The following is a 19,420-nucleotide window of genomic DNA, read 5'->3' as shown; positions in this document are numbered from 1 at the left end:
TCCTAATAACATAGGAATTTAAATTTGTTTAAATTAAACATAGCACGTATTGTATTGTTTTTTTTTGTGACGCAAATGAAGTTATAATGAAATCTTTATAACAGATAACTCGCATGACCAGATTAAATGATTCGATTATCGATTTTTTACGCTCGCATAACGAGTTTAATCCGTTCCAGCGAAATACTCGTTGTACGAAAAACTCGTTATCGGACATCGGAGCCTCTTTTCTATATAATTTATGTACTTAATAATTGGTTCCAGGATACTCTGATACAACAAGCATATATATACATGCGGCAATGAAACATGTCATCATTATACTAATAACTAGGAAGATATTTGTGGTTTTCTATTTCCTTATCATTATTATTCATAAATTTTCTTAGAACACTTACGGTGTATTGTTTTAGACTCATTTTTTAATATTTCCAGAATATGACAAATTCCATTGCTTCTTCCAAGTCATCTTCTAGAGCCTCAGCCTCATCCGAATATGAGGAAACAGTTTGCAATCACTGCTGAAAAATAGCATGGTTAAACGGATTTTCATCGGAGTGTATACAGAGTTTATTGTTCAGGTGTTAGATATGTACGGTTAGACTTTTTCCTTTGTGAAAATGATTTCATTGCCTGCATTGCATGATTCATTGAAAATGCCTGCTAGAAACACTCATCAATATACCACGCACTTATACCACACGCAATTATACAACACTTCTCTTCCTGGAAATCGCTTTAAATTATTCTTGAAACGATTCGTAGTATCAAAACTCGTATCTACCTGAGCGATAAGCAAAAATAACGGAAAGCTCAAACTTTAATGATCTTGACTTGACATCGGCACCAAACAAGTGTATCAGGACGATATTGCTGGTTATGTGAGATTTTACTCGTTGAGAAAGGCATTTGTTGAGTATTTAGATATGCTTGTTATGTAAAAAAACGAGGAGTCATGAGGAGTTCCACTATTTGAATAGTATGCTATATTTAATGATTTCCCCTTTAAATTTTCGTTTCCATTGAACATTTGGAATGCAATGGAATGCTAGAATGGAACACTTCTAGCAATGTTTCAAATCTACGGTGGAATATTGTAAACAGTTATCGAATAGATAATGTACATCTTGGTTAAAGTAAAGATTACCTTTCGCGGGTTTAACTTTAAACTTTAACTTTCGAAAACATTCCATCTATTCCAATATGATGCATCAAGTTATTTTTTTTCTAATTTATAGGAATCTGACTTTTACATCGCTCACAATACTTGTTTTCAGAGTTTCCATCAAGGTTCGGCGTTGCGTACGCTTTGCTAAAAAGTAAAAAAAGGATTTAAAAGAAATTATTAATTAATGAACATAAATTAATAACAATAAACTTTGTACATCTCGCACTGTAACTGTTGACTTTTGATGAAATCATGCTTCATGATGTATTATTTGTTTCTTGTAAGGCTTTCTAAATCTTTCAACTATAACTAAAATTAATTATGAAAACGATAAAAAGTTTTCGATGTAAGCGAAATGCTGGAAGTAAACCTGCAATTTTGTTGTGCCTCTGCTTGGTGGCGATTACGTCAAATATGATTCAACTGTCAAGCGATTCTTGTAAACATCTATGGCTATATCCATGCTATACACAATAATTGCCGTGCGTGATTCACGTCGAATATTTGCTACATTATAGAAAAACTTAACTATTTTCACCCGGTTTGCGAATAACTTGAATGAATGATTTTTTTTTTCTAAATCGAATAGCAAATACGTGGTATACTTTATATGATACTTTATTTTAATCAATACTAATAATATTTTGAAAACTATGCCCATTTTTGTGCGTTAATTTCGTGTACACACCTGTGCATAGCATAAGCCTTATTTTTACTTCAAGTTATGCTGTAATTAGCAAAATACTTAGCATATTTGTCTCAAAAAGCTACAATTTTATTGAAGATTTATTTTTTCAAAATAAATGCGTTCTCCTTCGTGCTAATTTCAAAACCATTATGTTTTCTCATAAAATTAAATTGAATATTAAGGCTCATTATATTGAAAGGCGAAAAGGGGATTCCAAAATAAACCACCAAATATTATTTTCATCATTTTGATTATAATACTAAACCGAATTGCTTCTAAAAGATGTACAAATGAATTTAGACTATAGCTTTTACATTCGCTTTACATTATTATTTTGTGTCATCAATTATCAATCGATTTGAGCTAATACATATTGTTGAAGTACTGATTAATAATAAAATTTTGCTTTTTCTTGTGATTAATCGATAAAAAAAAATCTAATAGCAGTGGAAAACGTGCAATTTTTTAGAAAGAAACTATATCCTGAGCGTTTTTATGACGCTTTTTTCTCTCTGGAGTCACTTCACTAAAGATATAAATATGCTTCACATCCGTGTTCCCAAAACCGCACCAGCTCGTTGACATTAAGACGTCTTGTTGAATTGGAGGCACGTAGGAAATGAAAGACGTATGAAATTCAAATTTCACACTGAAATAGCAAAATTTTTGTACAAATTGCGGTGGTGCTATTAGTAGGTTTTAAATAAGTAGGGTTTAAATAATATTTTTGAAAAATATTTGTTGTTGATGAAAATTAAGGTTTGTCTGCAACGCTTAAAACGTATAATATACTCAAAAAGAATTGCAAGATCATTATAGAGACTTTGAGCCAATTGGCCTCACAATGAATTTATGTGGGATCGGAGATACACGATTTTCCAAATACGACATTTCGTTAAACAAATAATACTAACTGTACACATAAATTGTGAAAGACAAAGTGGTGTGCCTTTGTCATGAAATTGAAAAACTGCGATATTAGATAAATATTGCAGATATAACTTGTTCCCTACATAATCAGAACACATTGTCCTAACAAAAAAACCACAATTCATGTCAAAATTCAAATATTCTCATTGAACAAACAAGTTTAAGAACTAGACTATACCACTATAACATAATTCAAATTAAAAAAAAAAAACTTCGCGAGTTTGTGATAAAAAAAAAAGATTTGGACCCATTATGTGGTTTATTCGATTATCCGGGTGAGGTCGCGTCGCGATAAGCCTGGATAAAAGGCGTTCCACTTTAGGCCGAAAATACACGGACCGGAATTTCGCGGCCGTGGAATTCCGCCTGCTGACAAATTTATGGATAGGACAGTTCGGAAAAGTTGGCGTTGACAGTTTGTACATGAGTTTGACAGCAAGCGGGAATTCCGTGGCCGCGAAATTCCAGTCCGTGTATTTTCGGCCTTATTTTGTCAGCGTAAACAGGCTTTTCCCAAGTGCCACAAATCCACTAAATGACCACTAAACGGGTTCTAAGCGGCTCAAGCTCTCAGCCTAAAAATACTTCGTTTAGCAGACGGCAAACGACTAATGGATTCTAAGAATAGTAAAAAGCTGGGATACCCAGCCAGTGGAGCTTTCCTCGCTTCGAGAGCTTTCTCCTTTCCTCTGTAATGTTGTATGGATTCGCGTTGAAGTTATGCATCGCTAGAACTAGAACGGCGATACGATTGTTTAAATACTAAACTCCAATGTAAACACCAGCACCGAAATTGTAAGTGAGATTTGAGTAAAGGTCGGTGGTGTTGATACCCACGTATCTGACCATTCGACCATTCAAATAGATTTTTGCTCGAAATGTTTGAAGGGTATATTTAGATGATGTGATTAGATGAAGTTAGGCGAAACACATTGCAAGAAAAGGACAGCAATATAATGATGAGTTGTAATACGCCATCTATTGTGCAATCCAGTGAAGCTATGGAGCTTTCATTTTTTATTGATATTTGATTTTCCAGTCGTTTAAACTTAATCTGTTGCGTTTGGGTTTTAACTGCTATTTCTATGTTTAAGCCAGAAAGGTTACGGTTACGCCAGTGATCGGGCGCAATTTTTACAGAAAATACACGAGTGGTTCCGAGTAGCTAACAATTTGGTTTTTTTTAATGTAGTTTCACGCGCGATTTGTGAAAACAAAATAACCGTACGTTCGTGTTGAAACGGTGCAATCGACTTCTGCTAATAGCCAATGACAATTCATCCCACCCCGTATAGCGCTTACTGGCTGTTGCTTGGGAACGAGCGGCGATTCGTCTGCAAACTGCTCTAGAGCATTCCTGACGTTTGACCATTGTAGATGTGACGCAAGGTATTTGTACGACCGAAAACACTGCAACAAAGCTATAAACATTCACGGGAAAAGCTTAGGGCGAAAACAAACGACACGCTTAAACACGCCAAGTAAGTACACAGGGGACGGAGAAAAAATTAGAAAAAAATCTTAACCTCCAGGATGATTTTTACCCGTTTGCCGGGGTTTAAACGCCTACTGGTGCGTACATTTTTCCAATTTTAAAAAGGTAACATTTTACCGTCGTATCGCCATCGATCCACCACGGTGCGTGTGGCTGTGTGTGTATGCCAGTGTGTGTGTGTGTGTGTGCGTGTGGCTGTACGCAAGCCGCTGGACGCGAGAGCATGCGAATGAAACGTCGAGCGTGACAGAGAGGGCACGAGCCGTCCGACGAAAAGGCGTCAGACGTCTGGCAGCGACGTACACACAAATCACAGTGCAGTATCCCCAGGCAGCTGCTGGACGAGTTAGGGTTTTCGTGACTGTCATTCTGCCCGAGCCGAAGAGTGGCAACATCTAAGTTAAGGAAAGTGACTCGTACAGGCGCGCAAGGTAAGAACAGTGGCGCTTCACGGTGTGCTTGGATAAAAAAAATCGCAGCAAGAATTTTTTTCACGCACGAAAAATTGCCCAACTGTGGTGATAAGCAAAGGCAGTGAGGAAAAAAAATCGAAAAAAATTATTAACCATCCTCTAAGATGCCAGCACGCACTCCAGCCACACACACACTCGCACACACGCACACACTCGTACACGGGAGCGAGGCCCGAGCTGTGCTGCTGCCGTTGTGTGTGCACATACACGGCAGCCGTGTACAGCCGTCCGGCCGTCTGACAGGGTGGGCACACTGAGCTAACGCAGCGCCACCATACGTCCGTGCGTGGAACTACGGTCGAGGTCACGTGAACCAGCTCCGACCGCTTGCGAGAGAGAGCGGGCGATCGAAAACGGGCCGAACAGTGTGCGCGCACCAGCTCGCCGAGCGCTTTTGCGGTTTGCCGTCTCAGTCAGACATTTTTCCTGACAGGCTCGGCAGCGGGTCTGGCTTGCAACAGACCAGGGCAACATCAGGGCCGCCATTTTGACGTCGTCGCGCGACTCGGCCGCTCTCGTTCACATCTCGGGCTGTGCGGGGCACCGTTTCGTTCAGTCGTCAGTAGCGCTTCTAGAGGCGAGAAGCGAGCGAGCGAGCGAGCAGAACAAAACGGTGAACGCTGGTTCTTGGAAAAAATATCTCGCGTTTTATTTTTTTGTTGGTTGCTTTCGAGTGGTAATTTTCTTTTCCTACATGAATTGTTTTTAATTGTTTTACGGTACCCAAAAAAAAAATTCACGCTCTTGCAAATTGTTGTGCCGAGTGTGTGAGACAGTGAAGCAATAGAAAGTAAGCTTTCCGTCTGTGTGTATGTGTGTGTGTGCGTGCGCGTGTGTGTGTCTACCGATCGTGGCTCTCTTGTACGCGTGTGCGAAGGTGTGCGTGCGCTTGTGTATGTGTGTGTGTGTACATGCGCGTCGAGCACTTTGTACGTACACAAATTTTCGACGCGTTTGTGCATGGGTATTGTGTGTGTGTGTGTGTATGTATGTGTGTTCAATAATTTTGGTCCTTTTTGGTTTCAAATGGAAAAATGGTTTTATACTTTCCAGACTGTTGGTGTATGGGGTGGGACATGGGGGGGGGGGGGGGGGGGGGAGGGTTAGGTTCGCGCATTTGACGCGGAATCAAAAATGATGTGTTTTATGCGCTCTCAGTTTGCGTGCGCGCGTGTATGTGTGTGTGCATCATTCGGTTCGAGATGTGCGTGGATGTGTGTTGTGTGAGTTTAAGCAATAGGAAGGAACTGTTGGTGTATGGGGTGGGACATGGGGGGGGGGGGGGGGGGGGGGAGGGTTAGGTTCGCGCATTTGACGCGGAATCAAAAATGATGTGTTTTATGCGCTCTCAGTTTGCGTGCGCGCGTGTATGTGTGTGTGCATCATTCGGTTCGAGATGTGCGTGGATGTGTGTTGTGTGAGTTTAAGCAATAGGAAGGAACATTTGTAGGATGAAACATTTTTCTCTGTCCTCTGTTTATAGGTGTTTTGTTACTGGTTTGATGATGTCTGATAAGGTTCTGCAGTTTGTTAACATACACACACAAAAAAAACCCTCCTATTTTTATCACCACGACACAACACACTTTGCATGTGCGTGGACAATTGTTTTATTGTAGGTGTCGGGCCAAAACTCGTTTATTTATTTTTTAATATTTTTTTCTTCATCCAAATTTTGCATTATTGTTGTGCGGTTCATGATGGTTGTGGTTTTTGCAGGCGAATCTCAATTTTTGATTCACCACCCTGCTGCTATTCATTCTTCTGCTGAGCAAGTGTGTCTGAGCACACACACACTCTCTTCCTATTCTCCCTCTCTATTTCTTTCTCTCCATTCAAACACACAAGTGCGCACACAGTGGCAAACCAATAACACAGTTGCGTGTGCAGTTGGTGCTTTTCTATTGGTTTTCCAATCGGCACTCCAATACACAGACACGCGGGCGCGTGGGGTCCTTTCTTTATTGTATGTTGGCGTGCGTGCGTGTGCGTATGTGAGACAGTGACAGTTGTGTGCGGCGTGTAAGTGTGTGCGTGTGTGTGTGTGTGTGTGTGTGTGTGTTTTGTGCACAAGTGCAATCACAAAAAGGCAAGCAAGCTGCTGTCGGTCGGTCGGTCTCTGCGTCGATGTGTGGGCATAAATGTTTTGAAGCGGTTGTTGTGTGTATTGTGCAGAGGAGTAGTAGGCAGAAGCGTTATTCAATGGCAGCGGTTTGTGATGTGGGTTTTGTTTGGTTAGTGCACACATGGTGGAAAAATGACTCGGAGGAATTCTAAAATTAAATTAAAAAGATGAGTGTAGGTTACTTTCTTTCCCGGCACCGAATGAAACTACAATCAACCACAGCCAGAAAGGGCAATCAAATCAATTTAAACACACTGCCTCGACGTCTCTTTCTATGGTTTTGGTCGAGTCCACCAGAGTTGAGCGTGCACGGTCCCTCAGGCACATCGTACGCGTCAAGCCACGTTCCATCAGGTTGCCGGAACATTTTAGGAAATTGTAGGACTGGCGAATCAGAAGCAGATGCGATTCTGGGTTGGGATGCAGATAGTGGTGGAGGGATATTTAGCTGTTTTTACCCTCCATTATTTTGGGGGTTTCGGTCTGGGTTTGTTGGTTACCGGCTGAATTTAGTTCGTTCGAACAGAGCAGCAAAGTTATAACAGTCTGTATGGAAAGAATAGTGTATTTGTTTCGGTCATTTTGTGTTGCAAGAATGCCGCTGTGTTTTCGTTGGCTGCTGTGTGGTAGCATTTCATTCTTTTTTTGTCTAATGCACAATTGTTTTTTTTTTCCTTTTTTTTACCTAATGCACTTTTTTTTCTTTTTTCTCTCTCTCTTACAGGAATATTCCCCCATACCACGAACCCAAAAGGAGGGGGGCTTATACACATAGTGAAATGAAGCGAGAAGGAATTTCTTTTGCAATATTTTAAAACCCCCAGGATAGCGGAAAAGCGGCAGCAGTTGCAGCAATAATTTCAAAACAAAAACAACAGAAAAGGGGGAAAAAAAACGCTACTTGGGAGAAAATAACGCGCGCGCTTGTTTGCACACCCACATACACACCGAAACCAGTCGAGTCGGGAGTTTTGCCTAGTTCCTGTTTGTTTTATTTTTTTGTTTTAATGTGTGAACAACAACGTCGGCCTCCACCGCAGCAGCAGCAAGGGCGAAAGCGCATCAGCAGCAGCAGTGGTAGCGATCGCAACAACCGAAGGATGTAGCGCCAAGAGTTGCAATACGTGCGAGTGTGCTGAACACAACAGTATTAGGGAACGCGGTGTGTGGTGTCGTCCTCCCGATAGACACTGAAGCAAACGAGGACGGCATGCCCACGCACACACAAGCACACAGTAGCAGCAGGCAGCAGCAGCAGCAGCACCGTCGCGTCGTTTTATATTTTGGTGCCGATGCACTGAGCGACGACGGCAACGCAACAACAACAACAACGCCGCAAAGGAAAAGAAAGAAGCAGCAGCAGCAGCAGCCAGGCCCATTCGAACGCCGCGCGGTGTGTGTGCGTCGAAGGCGCGCGCGCGCGCGTTCGTAAGCGCAGCGGTGTTAGTAAAGTGTGTAAAGTTCCAAAATCTACATCTCCATCAATCGCAATCCCGTGTGCGCGCGTGTATAGTTTCGTGTGCAGTGTCGTGTGTGTGTGTGTGTGAGTGTGCGCGCGCGCGCGCCACGCTCTCTCTTCGTCGCCCGATAATCAGCCTACAGACACATCCCCACTCACACACACATACACAAAAGCACACACATCCTGAAGAGGTGGTGAATTTCTCAGTGTGCCGTGTGTGTGCGTGCGTGCGTTCGGGCTGTAGTGTGTGTGCCGCGTGAAATCATCGTGTGTCGGGTGCCGCTTGTGTAGTGAAAGCGTGCGGCAGTGTGTTGTGTGTGTGTATCTGGTTTTTGTATGTGAGAGCAGCGGGGGAGTTTAGGGCTGTGTGTGAGAGGCGTGGAATTGTGCATCCAAGGAAGTGCGCGTGTGTGAGTGTACATCGTGTAAAGTTCGAGAAATCAATCATTTGCATCCTCGAGATCATTTGCATCCTCACCATCGTCGTCGTCAACGTTCAACCAAACCGTAGCCGTCTCTGCAATAAACAAAAAAGACCGCCAGCCCGAGAGCGCCTTCGCCCACCCCCACCTCCAAAGTGTGTGTGCGTGAGAGTGTGTATGGGCGGTGGGTCCAACAATCCATCCGAAAACAATAGGAGCACGCACACGCGAACGCGAAACGGGTCGAGGTGTGTATGTGTGTGTGTTGAAGGTAGTAGAAGGTTGTGTGCAAAGTGCGCGAGTGCGCGAGAGAAAGAGAGAGAGAGGACACGAAATAGCTTCACCGCAACAATCCACTAGTAGCAGCGCATCGTCACACACCCGCACACACACACAGCCAACCTACGGCAAAGAGAAAATCTGGTGGGAGCAGCAAAAGAGAGAAAGGGAGAGAGAGGAAGAGAGAAGATCATGATGTACAGCAACAACAGCAATAGAAAGTGTTTCAAATATGAAGTTACTGATCGTGCAACTCGTGAGCAAAGTTAGTTTAAGTTTAAGCAAACAAAATTGTGTGTGTAAAGTGAAATAATAATAAAAATAATTTAAATTAAAGAAGGAAATATTCAAAGCTAAAGGTAAGCTAAAACCGGGGTGTAGCAATAGCCCCTTCCCCCCTCCTCCCAGAACGAAAAGATAAAGAAAAGGAATAAGCGCAACACCAGCAGCAAGTCCCGCCGTGCGTGAGTGCGTTGTTCGATGCTGCTGCAACTTGTTCGTTTTCTTTCCACCACCAACATAATCACCACCACCCACCCACATCATCATCAGCAGCAACCAAACGAAGCCAGAACGCAACTTCTTTAACACGATTGTTTTCCCTTTCTTCTCCTTTTTCCACATATCTGTATGTTTCGCGTACAGCAGCACAGTGCTTTGGCCGAGACGTACGAATCGCTTCTATCAACATTAGCAAAGTGATAAAAAAGAGAAAAAACAATGGCCGATCACATGGAGGAGCCGCCAATGAAGCGGGCGAAAGTCCGAGAAGTAAACTCAGGTAAGAACGCACGAGATGAAGCCACTAAAATATAGATCCCCCTCTCCCCCCCCCCTCCCCTTCCCACAACAAAACTTCTAAAACCTTTATTTTAGGTTTGTGTGTGTGTGCATCATAGCGATACGCAGCTGTTCGATTGCTCAAAGAACTAGGATGGATGTCAAATCGACGCGATGTTGTTTTGAGTAGGATGCTAGGCAAACAAGGACAAGCTCAGAAAACAATAGAACAGATAGCAAACACAGCGTTGTTTACCACCCCATTGGTTATATTCTGAAGGGTGAAGAGCTCGCTCACACCAATCCACTTCTGCACCGAAGGCAAATGTATAACGAACTTTTCAAATCACCGGCCAGAGTGGTGTCAATTCGGGTGTGTTGTATTTTGACCGAATGAAAAGGATTAACAATTTACAATGAAAAAAAAAACGCACACACACACACGCACACGCACTCTGCTTGGGATACTTTTTCACCCAACAGGCGCGCGCTGAGTTTCATTTTTAGGGTCTCCGCAAATTGCATTGCCTGCGTCTGTCCGCATGTATGTGTGCGTGTGCGCGCGCTCTTGTGTGTGTGTGTGTGTGTCTACGAAGTGAGTGGTGCAGTGAGTGCATTATTCCGGTTGAGCGGCTGGCTCCGCTTCTGCCAGCACAAACACACGCACACACACACACACACACTCTCTCGCAAAAACCAGACAGGACACAACATTAACCGTACGCTCAACTAGCACTCACACATCCTTACCAGAGTCGGGAAGGGTTTGTACGGTGGTCAACACATTTATTGTCAGAGAGTTTTTCCATCTTCTTGATACAATTACAATTTAAATGCAATCGATAGGTTGCAGGTAAGGGAAAGTTTATTCTTGTGGCGGAATACGGGTCTGCACGATAGTAAGAAAGTGAAGAAATCTTTGTCTTATCCATCGCAGGAGGTAGCCAGAACTAGAGAGAGAATGTCGAAAGAAAGAGAGAATGTTACCAAAAGAGAATGAGTACGGAAAATGTCCATTTTTTAAGACAGGAGAGAGGAACTAGTTCTGCTACTCCTCGCCCTTTGATAGTTTTTTTTTGTTGTAGAAATGACATGCCTAAGTGTTGCTTTTGTAGACCGCTTGGCCAACTAATTTCCCCAATGTGCCGATAATCATGCCCTCCCCGTTATTTACAGTTTAATAAAATATCATTATTAATCCTCTCTTCATGCTCTTTTACACGTTCCATGTACGGGTCTCGTCGCTCGTCGCTCTCCGGGGGGGCTTTCGCGTCCAGAAGTAATCGCAACCACGCTCGATCAAATGTTCGACCTGGAGAACCATCTTCCGGACGAGCTGATGGGAGACAACACGTGGGTCGATTCGTTGAGCGGAGGGAATAAACCACCCGGTCCCGGTCCGGGATCACAGATGAATGGAGACGATCCGGGCGGGGGAACTTCCAACCTGTCGCAGGTATCGCTCGCCCTCCAACGCCAGCAGCTACAGCAGCAGCAACAACAACAGCAGCAACAGCAGCAGCAGCAGCAACAGCAAATGCAACAGCAGCAGGTGCACCACCTAATGCTGCAACAGCAACAGCAGGTTAGCAACCGTTCTTTCGCCGCGTGAGTCGTTGCTCCGAAGTGTAGGGGACTAAATGTAGGCTTCGCTTTTTTTCTTTCTTTCTCTTTTTTTTCTAACACCACATACATACAAACATGCTGCACATACGCACACCAGACGAACAAAGCGATGCCGGGCCAAGCGATGCTCGGGATGGGACCGCTCGGTGCCAAGACGCCCGGCATGCTGTCCTCGATGAACCAAGCAATGGGCAACAATGTGGTAGTGAACGCGATGGGAGCCGGCGGCGGTGCCGGCATGCTCGGCATGGGCAGCGGCATTGGTCCGAACGGGGGTGTCGGCGGTGGGGCTGGCGGTGCCGGCGGCCCGGTGATGACGAACAGCATGGGCTTGAGCGGGGGCGTCATGTCCGGCGGTGGGCTGGTGCAGCTAAACAGTGGTGGTGTGCGGCAATCAAACGCCCAGCAGGTTGGTGGCGGCGCGGGCGGTAACGGTGGTCCGATGATGCACCAGCTGGTGCCGCCGCAGAACGGCCCGATGGGAGGCGGCCAGCCCCGGCTGGGCAACCCTGGGCTGATGCCGCGCACCACCGGGCACATGAACCCCGGCCTGCGGCAGCTAGTACAGCAGGGCCACGCGGTCGGTGCCCCGATGGTGGGCCAGATGGGCGGTGGTGGTGCGGGGAATGCAGCCGGCGGTCAGTTCGTGGTCGGCTACCAGCAGCAGGGAGTGATGGCGCAGGGCGTCCGTACCGTATCGCCTGTCCTCGTCAATCGCCAGCCGCCGAACGCACCTGGCCCGGGTGGTGCGCGGCTACCGAACCCGATGGTAACTGGTGGCGGTGGTGCGGGTGGCGCCACGATAGGTATGCTCGGAGGCGACGGCAGCGTTGGACCGCAGACACAGGCCGGACCGGGTGGTCCGGGCGGTGTGGTCAGCCTGCAGCAACAGCAGCAGCACGTTGGACCGGGCCCGAATGCGCCCCAGATACGGCCACTGGTCGCGTCAGCGGCGGCGGCAGCAGCGGCACAGCAAAACCAAGCCATGAACTCGATGAACGTGGCGAGCGGAGCGGCAGGCGGTAGCGGGCCCGGCTCATCCGGTACGGTGGGAGGGGCGACGGGCGGCGGTACGTCCGGCACGATGAACAGCAGCCCCGGTGGCAACCCACTGTTGGCCGATCCGGAGAAGCGAAAGCTCATCCAGCAGCAGCTAGTGTTGCTGCTGCACGCGCACAAGTGCCAGCGGCGCGAGGCGGAAAACCCGAGCGGCAACATCTGCAGTCTGGCGCACTGCCGCACGATGAAGGAGGTGCTGACGCACATGCAGTCCTGCCTGCTGGGTAAGAACTGTCCCAAGACGCACTGCTCGTCGTCGCGGCAGATCATCAACCATTGGAAAAATTGTCAGCGGCAGGACTGTCCCGTCTGCTTACCGCTCCGTGATACCAATAAATTGAAACAGCAACAAGCTTCCCAGCAGCAGCAGCAACAACAACAACAGCAACAACAGCAGCAGCAACAGCAACAGCAGCAACAGCAGCAGCAACAACAACAGCAGCAACCTCAACAATCTCAACTACAACAATCTCACCAACAGCAGCTTCATGCGCAGCAGCAAATGCAGCAACCTCAGCAGCAGCAACTGCAAATGCAGCAAGACCAGCATCAGCAGCTGCAGCAATTACAGCAGCAATTAGCGCAGCAGCAGCAGCAGGATGTGATGCAGCTGCCGCAGAAACAGCAGCAGCAGCTGCTGATGCAGCAGCAACAGGACCAACAGCAGAAGTCGATGGAACACAAGCAGCAGTTGGTGAAGTCAGCCCAAGCCCAAATGATGCTGTCGGACAAGGATCAGCAGCAGCAGCAGCTGCTGCAGAAACATGCACAACTGCAGGCGACGCAGCAGATACAGCACAACATGCTGCAACAGCACAAAAAGGTACAGCAGCTGATGATGCAGCAAAAGCAGGAACAGATGCTGCAGAAATCATACTCCCAGCAACAGCAAAACCAACTGCAGCAGCAACAATTGCAGCAACAGCACCAGCAACAATCACCTCAGCTGATGCAGCAGCAGTCACCGCAGCTCCAGGTGCATCAGGCACAATTGCAACAGCAACAGCAAGTGCTGTCCCAACAGCAACAGCAGCAGCTCTTATTGCAGCAGCAACACCAACAACAGCAGCAACAGCAACAGCAACAGCAACAACAGCAACAACAACAGCAACAGCAGCAACAACAACAACAACAGCAGCAACAGCAACAACAACAACAGCAACAACAGCAACAGCAGCAACAACAGCAACAGCAGCAACAACAGCAGCAGCAGCAGCAGCAGCAGCAGCAGCAGCAACAGCAGCAGCAGCAGCAACAGCAGCAACAACAGCAACAGCAGCAACAACAGGATAACAAGTCCCCCATGTTTGCGCAACGACAGGTAGCGCAGCAACAGCAAGCTCAACTGCAGCAGTCGCAGTTATCACAACTATCGCAACCACAGCTACAAGCCCAGGTCGCTCCGCAGCTTCAATCACTTTCTCACGCACCTTCTCCACAACAGCAACAACAGAACCAGTTAGCCTCTTCTCAGCAAGACCATAAAAAGATTGTTCAGCAAGTGGCCGAGGTGGCAGTAGCACGTGCTGCTGTGACGACCCCTGTTTCGTCTGTAATGCAACAACAACCATCACAACAGCAACTGCAACAGCAACAACAGCAGCAACAGCAGCAACAGCAGCAACAGCAGCAACAGCAGCAACAGCAACAACAGCAGCAACAGCAGCAACAGCAGCAACAGCAGCAACAGCAGCAACAACAGCAACAACAGCAGCAGCAGCAACAGCCGCAACAACAGAAACTGCAAGTGGAACAGAAAAAGGACCAGCTACAGCAGCATTTAGAGCAGCCGAAAACAGAACCACAGCTAGAGGTGCCACAGGACCAGCAGCAGCATAATGAGCTGACCGAGAAGCAACAAACGCTGACGCCAGTGATGCATTCGGTGGACTCGTCGGAAGCAAGTAGTGCACTCAGCAAGCCAGACGGCAGTGCTGACCCGACAACAGTATTGACGGTGAAGCAGGACGAGCACGCGAAAGCGCAGGAGCCGAGCGCCGAACAGCTGCTGCAGGATCAGCTGCAGTCACAGTTGGACATGAACAAGCAGAAAACGGATCCGCTGCAGAAAGACCTAAGGCTGCCCGGCATTGAGCAGGACGGCAAGGACGGTCAGCGCGATGCGACCGAGCAGAAGGACCACTTGGACCATTCTGAGCAGGACAAGACGAAGCAAACGGACGACGCGTCGGAGAAAAAGACGCAGCCAGAGGCCAAGGATGGTGCGACGAATCACGACGGGTCGAAAGAGTTGTCGGATAAGCAGCAGGAAAAGGTGGACAAGAGCGACCACAAGGATGGTCTGACGAAGGGAGGCTCATCGTCCCCAGCGATAGTCGATTCCGGGACACTAGCGGACGCCGCGACGAGCCAGGGCGAAAGCTCCGACCAGGACAAGAACGACCAGAAGGACGCGAAGGACGCGACACAGGACGGCAAAGAGCAGCATCATGACAAGCAGCAGGACACGCTGGAACCGGCAAAGGGCGACGATGCGTCACAAGCGGAGCAAAAGGAAGGCAAAGCGGACGGGTTGGCCGACCAGCAGCAGCAGCAGGATAAGAAGGAACAGTCGGAAACGGAAAGCAAATCGCAGGACGCGGGTGCGGGCGAGGCAAAGGATCAGCAAGATAAGCCAAGCGGAGAGTCGCTCGATCACAAGATGGCCGACGGCACGGCGGAGGGCAAAGCTGCGCTGGACAAGAAGCAGCAACCGGGCGAGACCGGTGCGGCGTCCGATGCTGCGACCGATCAGTCGGAGAAGAAGCCAGAATCGCAATCACCGGACCAAACGTCTGCGACCGGTGAGCCGCTGCCGGACAAGCTGGACGGCGGTAAGGAAGACGCGCAAAAGGATGCTAGCAGCAACAGTGCCAGCAAAGCGGACGAACTGGCAGACGGGCTGTCGAAAGCTTCCTCCTCGCTGCCGTTGGCGGACAGCGGGCTGGAAGACGCCAGCAAGCTGCTGAAGTCGGACGACAAACCAAAGCTGCCAACGGTGGACCAAGCGGCCGGTGACGAATCGAGTCAGAACGATGCGTCCAAGGCCGCTAGCGAGCTAACGGAGGAGGGAGCGAATAAGATGGACGTGCAGGAGCAGGGAGACAAGGAGAAAACGGCTGGCGAGTTGCTGGCGGAAGCGATGGAAGTAGATTCGGACTTGGCCACGGCCCAGTCCGTCGGGTCTACCGATCAGAGCAAAGCAGGCCAGCAGCGAACGGGCGACGATCAGCAGGACGCGGTGCTGGCGAAAGCGCTGCAGGACGCGGATCACGAAATGAAGGACGTCTCGCTCGTGGCACAGCTCCAGGAGCAGGAGAAGGACAAGCAGTCGCCGTCCCCTCAGCAACGGCAGCTGCAGCTCGACCAATCGAAGCAGCAGGAACTGGCTAAACCGCACACACCGCTGACACCTCAAACCGCCCTATCCTCGCCCCAGCAGCAACAGCAGCAGCAGCAGGCTCAACAGCAAACGAAGCTGAACCTGCAGCAACAGCAGCAGAAGCTGCAGCAGCAGCTACAGCAACAGCTGCAACCCCAGCAGCAGCAGATGCAAATGCTGCAGCAAAAGCAGCCCCAGCAGATGCTGCTACTTCAGCAGCTGCAGCAGCAGCAGTCCGACAGTCAGATGCAGATGAAGTCAGCGGACAGCACGGAACAGCAGCAGCACGATCAGCAGTTGCTCTCCTCGTCCCAGACCACTCCGCAGGCATCGCCACTGACGAACCAGCAGCAGCTGAAAGGACTGCTGCCCCAAACGGTCGTCTCGGTGGGCCAGGAGCAGGCGGGCGGACAGGCCGGCCAGGACGGGTCAGCGGCGCAGGTGCTGCTACAGCAGCAGCAGCAGCAGCAGAACGCCACTGGAAGCGTAACGGCCGGCGTGGATGGTGTGGTAGGTGCAAGGGCACCGTTCAACCAGCAGCTCGTGAACAGTATGCAGCAGCAGTGCGGTCCCTCGTCCTCACCGTTGCAGGGCAATCTGATCGGTGCTGCCGGGCAGCAGCAGCAGCAACAACAGCCAAATCAAATGAACAGCATGCGTGCCATGGGAATGGTGAGCCAGCAGCAGCAGCAGCCGGGAGGCAACGCGGTACGTCTGATGATGCCACCGAACCAGCTAGTGACGAGTGGCGGCATGCTGCAGCAAAACGCTACCGACGGTATGCTGGGCCAGAATGCGGCCAACCAGCAGGGAGGCGGCGGTGTGCAGCAGACGCAAGCGAATCCCTCCATCATTCCAATGGGGGCGGGTAGCGGCGGCGGCGGCAACCAGATGCTGTTCAGTCCCGGCGACGGTAGCACGCTGACGAACAGTGGGGCGGTAGTGTGCAGCACGTCGACCACTGGCGGCGGCGGTATGCAGACGATGACGTCCCAGTCGATGCCGCTGATGAACGCGACCAACACGAGCACGATGAGCGGCGGCGGCGGGGGACCAAACACGAGCAGCTTCGCGGCGGGCAGTGGTGCCGGTGGGGGCGGAGCAGGCGGTACCGGCGGTACCAACCCGTCGATGGTGGCGGTGCCGGTGCAGGGTACGAAGGACTGGCACCATTCGGTCACGCCCGACCTGCGCAACCATCTGGTGCACAAGCTGGTGCAGGCGATCTTTCCCTCGCCCGACCCGTCCGCCATGTTCGACAAGCGGATGTACAATCTGGTCGCGTACGCGAAGAAGGTCGAGGGCGACATGTACGAGATGGCCAACTCGCGCTCGGAGTACTACCACCTGCTGGCGGAGAAGATCTACAAGATACAGAAGGAGCTGGAGGAGAAGCGGCAGAAGCGCAAGGAGCAGCAGATGCAGCTGCAGCAGCAACAGCAGCAACAGCAGCAGCTGAACGCGGCCGGGCAGGTAGTGGGCGGTGCCGGTGCCGGCGGTGCTGGTGCGAATGCCGCCGGTCAGCTGCTGCGCCCGCTCAACCACAACCACCAGCAGCAGGTGAACCTGCTGGGCGGGATGAACGCGACGGCGGGCGCTAACAATCCGGCCGCCATGCAGCAGATGCGGCACGGCGGCGGCGCCGGTGGGCTGATGAACCAGGCGCAGAACAGCCTCGGCGGCCAGCTGGGACCAAACAGCCGGCTCGGCGTGGTAAACGCGCAGCAGCAGGGCGGTGGACCGGGTGGCCAAACGCAGCAGCTGTTTGTAGCGCAGCCGGGCCCAAGCCCGAACGGCAATCTGGTGCACGGCGCGGGCGGCACTGTGCTGCCCGGCGGGCTTTCTCCCTTCGCCCAGCAGCAGCAACCGAACAACCATGCGCAGGGCATGGTCGGTGTGCCGCAGCAGCAACCGTCCCCGCAGGTGGTAAACCAGCAGTCATTCCTCAACGGACCGGCAATGATGGACAGCTCCTCGCAGCTGCAGCAGTTCAACGACATCGTGCGGGCCAAGTGCGCCAACCTCAGTGGTGGCGGTGTCGACGGTACGCAGCAGCAGCTCGGGCAGCTCTCCAGTGCGCTTACCGGTCAGACGATGGCGCAAGGCATGCGCACGGCGTTCGGTGGCGTCAATGCCAGCGCGGCGCAGCAACAGCAGCAGCAGGGAGCCAATCCGGGCAACAATCCTGGTGCGTCCGGCGGCATGTTTGTCAACACAATCAACCCCGGCGGCGGCGGCGGTGGTGGTGGTGGTGGCGCCGGCGGCTTCAAGCTGATGAGCGGCGGCAAAGCTCAGGCCCAGCAGCGCAACATGGCTCTGCTCTCGGGTATGGGAGGTGGTGGAGGCGGTGGCGGCGGCGGCACCGGCGGTGCTGGCACAATCGGCAGTGCGGGAGGAGCCGGCACAGGCGGTACCGGGCTGACCGGTACAGCAGATCTCCTAGCCAGCAGTCCGTACGGTGTCGTCGGTGGGGCGGGTGGAACGATCGGCCCCAATGCAACCACCGTGGCCACGTCGAACGGGCCCATGCTGCCCTCCCCGGCAGGGAACAGCAGCACGTCCAGCAACAGTATTGTACCGCTACTGCTCACGCCCGGAGGACCACCGTCGACGGAATCATCGTCGGCGGGCGTCGGTGACGGGCTCGGCGGACCGACCGCCACAACCGGTGCGTCCTCGGCCTTGCCCGTTGGCGGCGGACTTCTTCCGCCAGGCAGCTCGCTGGGCGGAACGATGGTGACCGGGGCGGCCGCCACCGCCACCCTCTCGCTGAACGGCAGCTCTACCACGACGACGCCCGCAACGACGCCGGCCACCCCGGGCAGTGGTGCCGCCCTCCCATCCACGTCCACCGTGCTGCCCGCCTCGACCGGCAACCTTAGCGGAGGGTCCGGCACGACGAACACCACTGCCAACGGGGCCAGCACGCTCACCACGTCGGTGGGCATGTCGGTCAGCCGCATGACCTCGTCCTCGTCCTACAGCTCGCAGATGGCCGCCCTCGAGGCGGCGATGGCACGGGACAAGGAAGACTCGCCCGAACAGCCGAGCAGCAGTGGCGCGAAGGACGCCAGCGCTGGTGGCGGTGGTGGCGGCGGCGGCGGCTGTGGCAGCAAGAACAACAAGGGCAAGTTCGAGATGAAGCGCGAGGAGGACATCAAGAGCGAGCCGGACAGCAACCACATGGACACGTCGGGCGGCGGCGAGAGCGGCGGCAAGAACGTGAACAACGAGTGCATGAGCATGATGGCGCACGAAATCAAGTCGGAGCTGATGGACGGTTCGGACGGCAGCAGCAGCGGCGGCAGCAGCGGCAAGAACAAGCTGGACGTGACCTCGTTCAAGGTGGAGGTGGAGCAGGGCCGCCCCGGCAGCCCGAAGGCGAAGGTGATGAAGACGGAGCTGAAGGCGGGCATCTACCCGGAGCCGACCATCCAGACGAACGCGAGCGACAACAAAAAGAAGTGCTGTAAGTAATGTGTGCTGTTGTTATTCACGCACAGCTTTTCTTACGTTTGCCTTTGCTTTCTT

At 50.8% G+C, this 19,420-nt stretch overlaps 1 protein-coding gene and 1 long non-coding RNA gene across 8 annotated transcripts in view; one reads left to right on the top strand and one right to left on the bottom strand.

Moving 5' to 3' along the window:
- Positions 1-341: 341 nt before the first annotated feature.
- Positions 342-2,458, bottom strand: LOC120955213 (uncharacterized). The gene is made up of 2 exons (XR_005751772.2): positions 1,386-2,458; positions 342-1,312 (listed from the first exon to the last, which is right to left on the bottom strand). It is a non-coding gene; the product is annotated as an uncharacterized LOC120955213 (long non-coding RNA).
- A 1,678-nt stretch (positions 2,459-4,136) lies between these two features.
- Positions 4,137-19,420, top strand: part of LOC120953861 (histone acetyltransferase p300) — a 277,036-nt gene continuing 261,752 nt past the window's right edge. For 2 of the 7 annotated variants that reach the window (XM_040374248.2, XM_040374186.2), the window contains exons 1-5: positions 4,462-4,712; positions 7,604-9,401; positions 9,688-9,823; positions 11,100-11,407; positions 11,546-19,358. In XM_040374248.2, coding sequence (XP_040230182.2) covers positions 9,763-9,823; positions 11,100-11,407; positions 11,546-19,358 — 8,182 coding nt within the window. In that variant the 5' untranslated portion in view covers positions 4,462-4,712; positions 7,604-9,401; positions 9,688-9,762. Of the gene's footprint in view, positions 4,268-4,461; positions 4,713-4,891; positions 5,431-5,459; positions 5,545-7,603; positions 9,402-9,687; positions 9,824-11,099; positions 11,408-11,545; positions 19,359-19,420 lie in introns of those variants that run through there. The other 5 variants (XM_040374206.2, XM_040374196.2, XM_040374239.2 and 2 more) reach the window with 5 other exon arrangements.

The sequence above is a fragment of the Anopheles coluzzii genome, chromosome X (assembly GCF_943734685.1).
Source record: "Anopheles coluzzii chromosome X, AcolN3, whole genome shotgun sequence".
NCBI classification, from domain to species: domain Eukaryota; kingdom Metazoa; phylum Arthropoda; class Insecta; order Diptera; family Culicidae; genus Anopheles; species Anopheles coluzzii.
The sequence above is the reverse complement of the archived record's forward strand: the minus strand, read 5'-3'. Positions and strand labels throughout refer to the sequence as shown.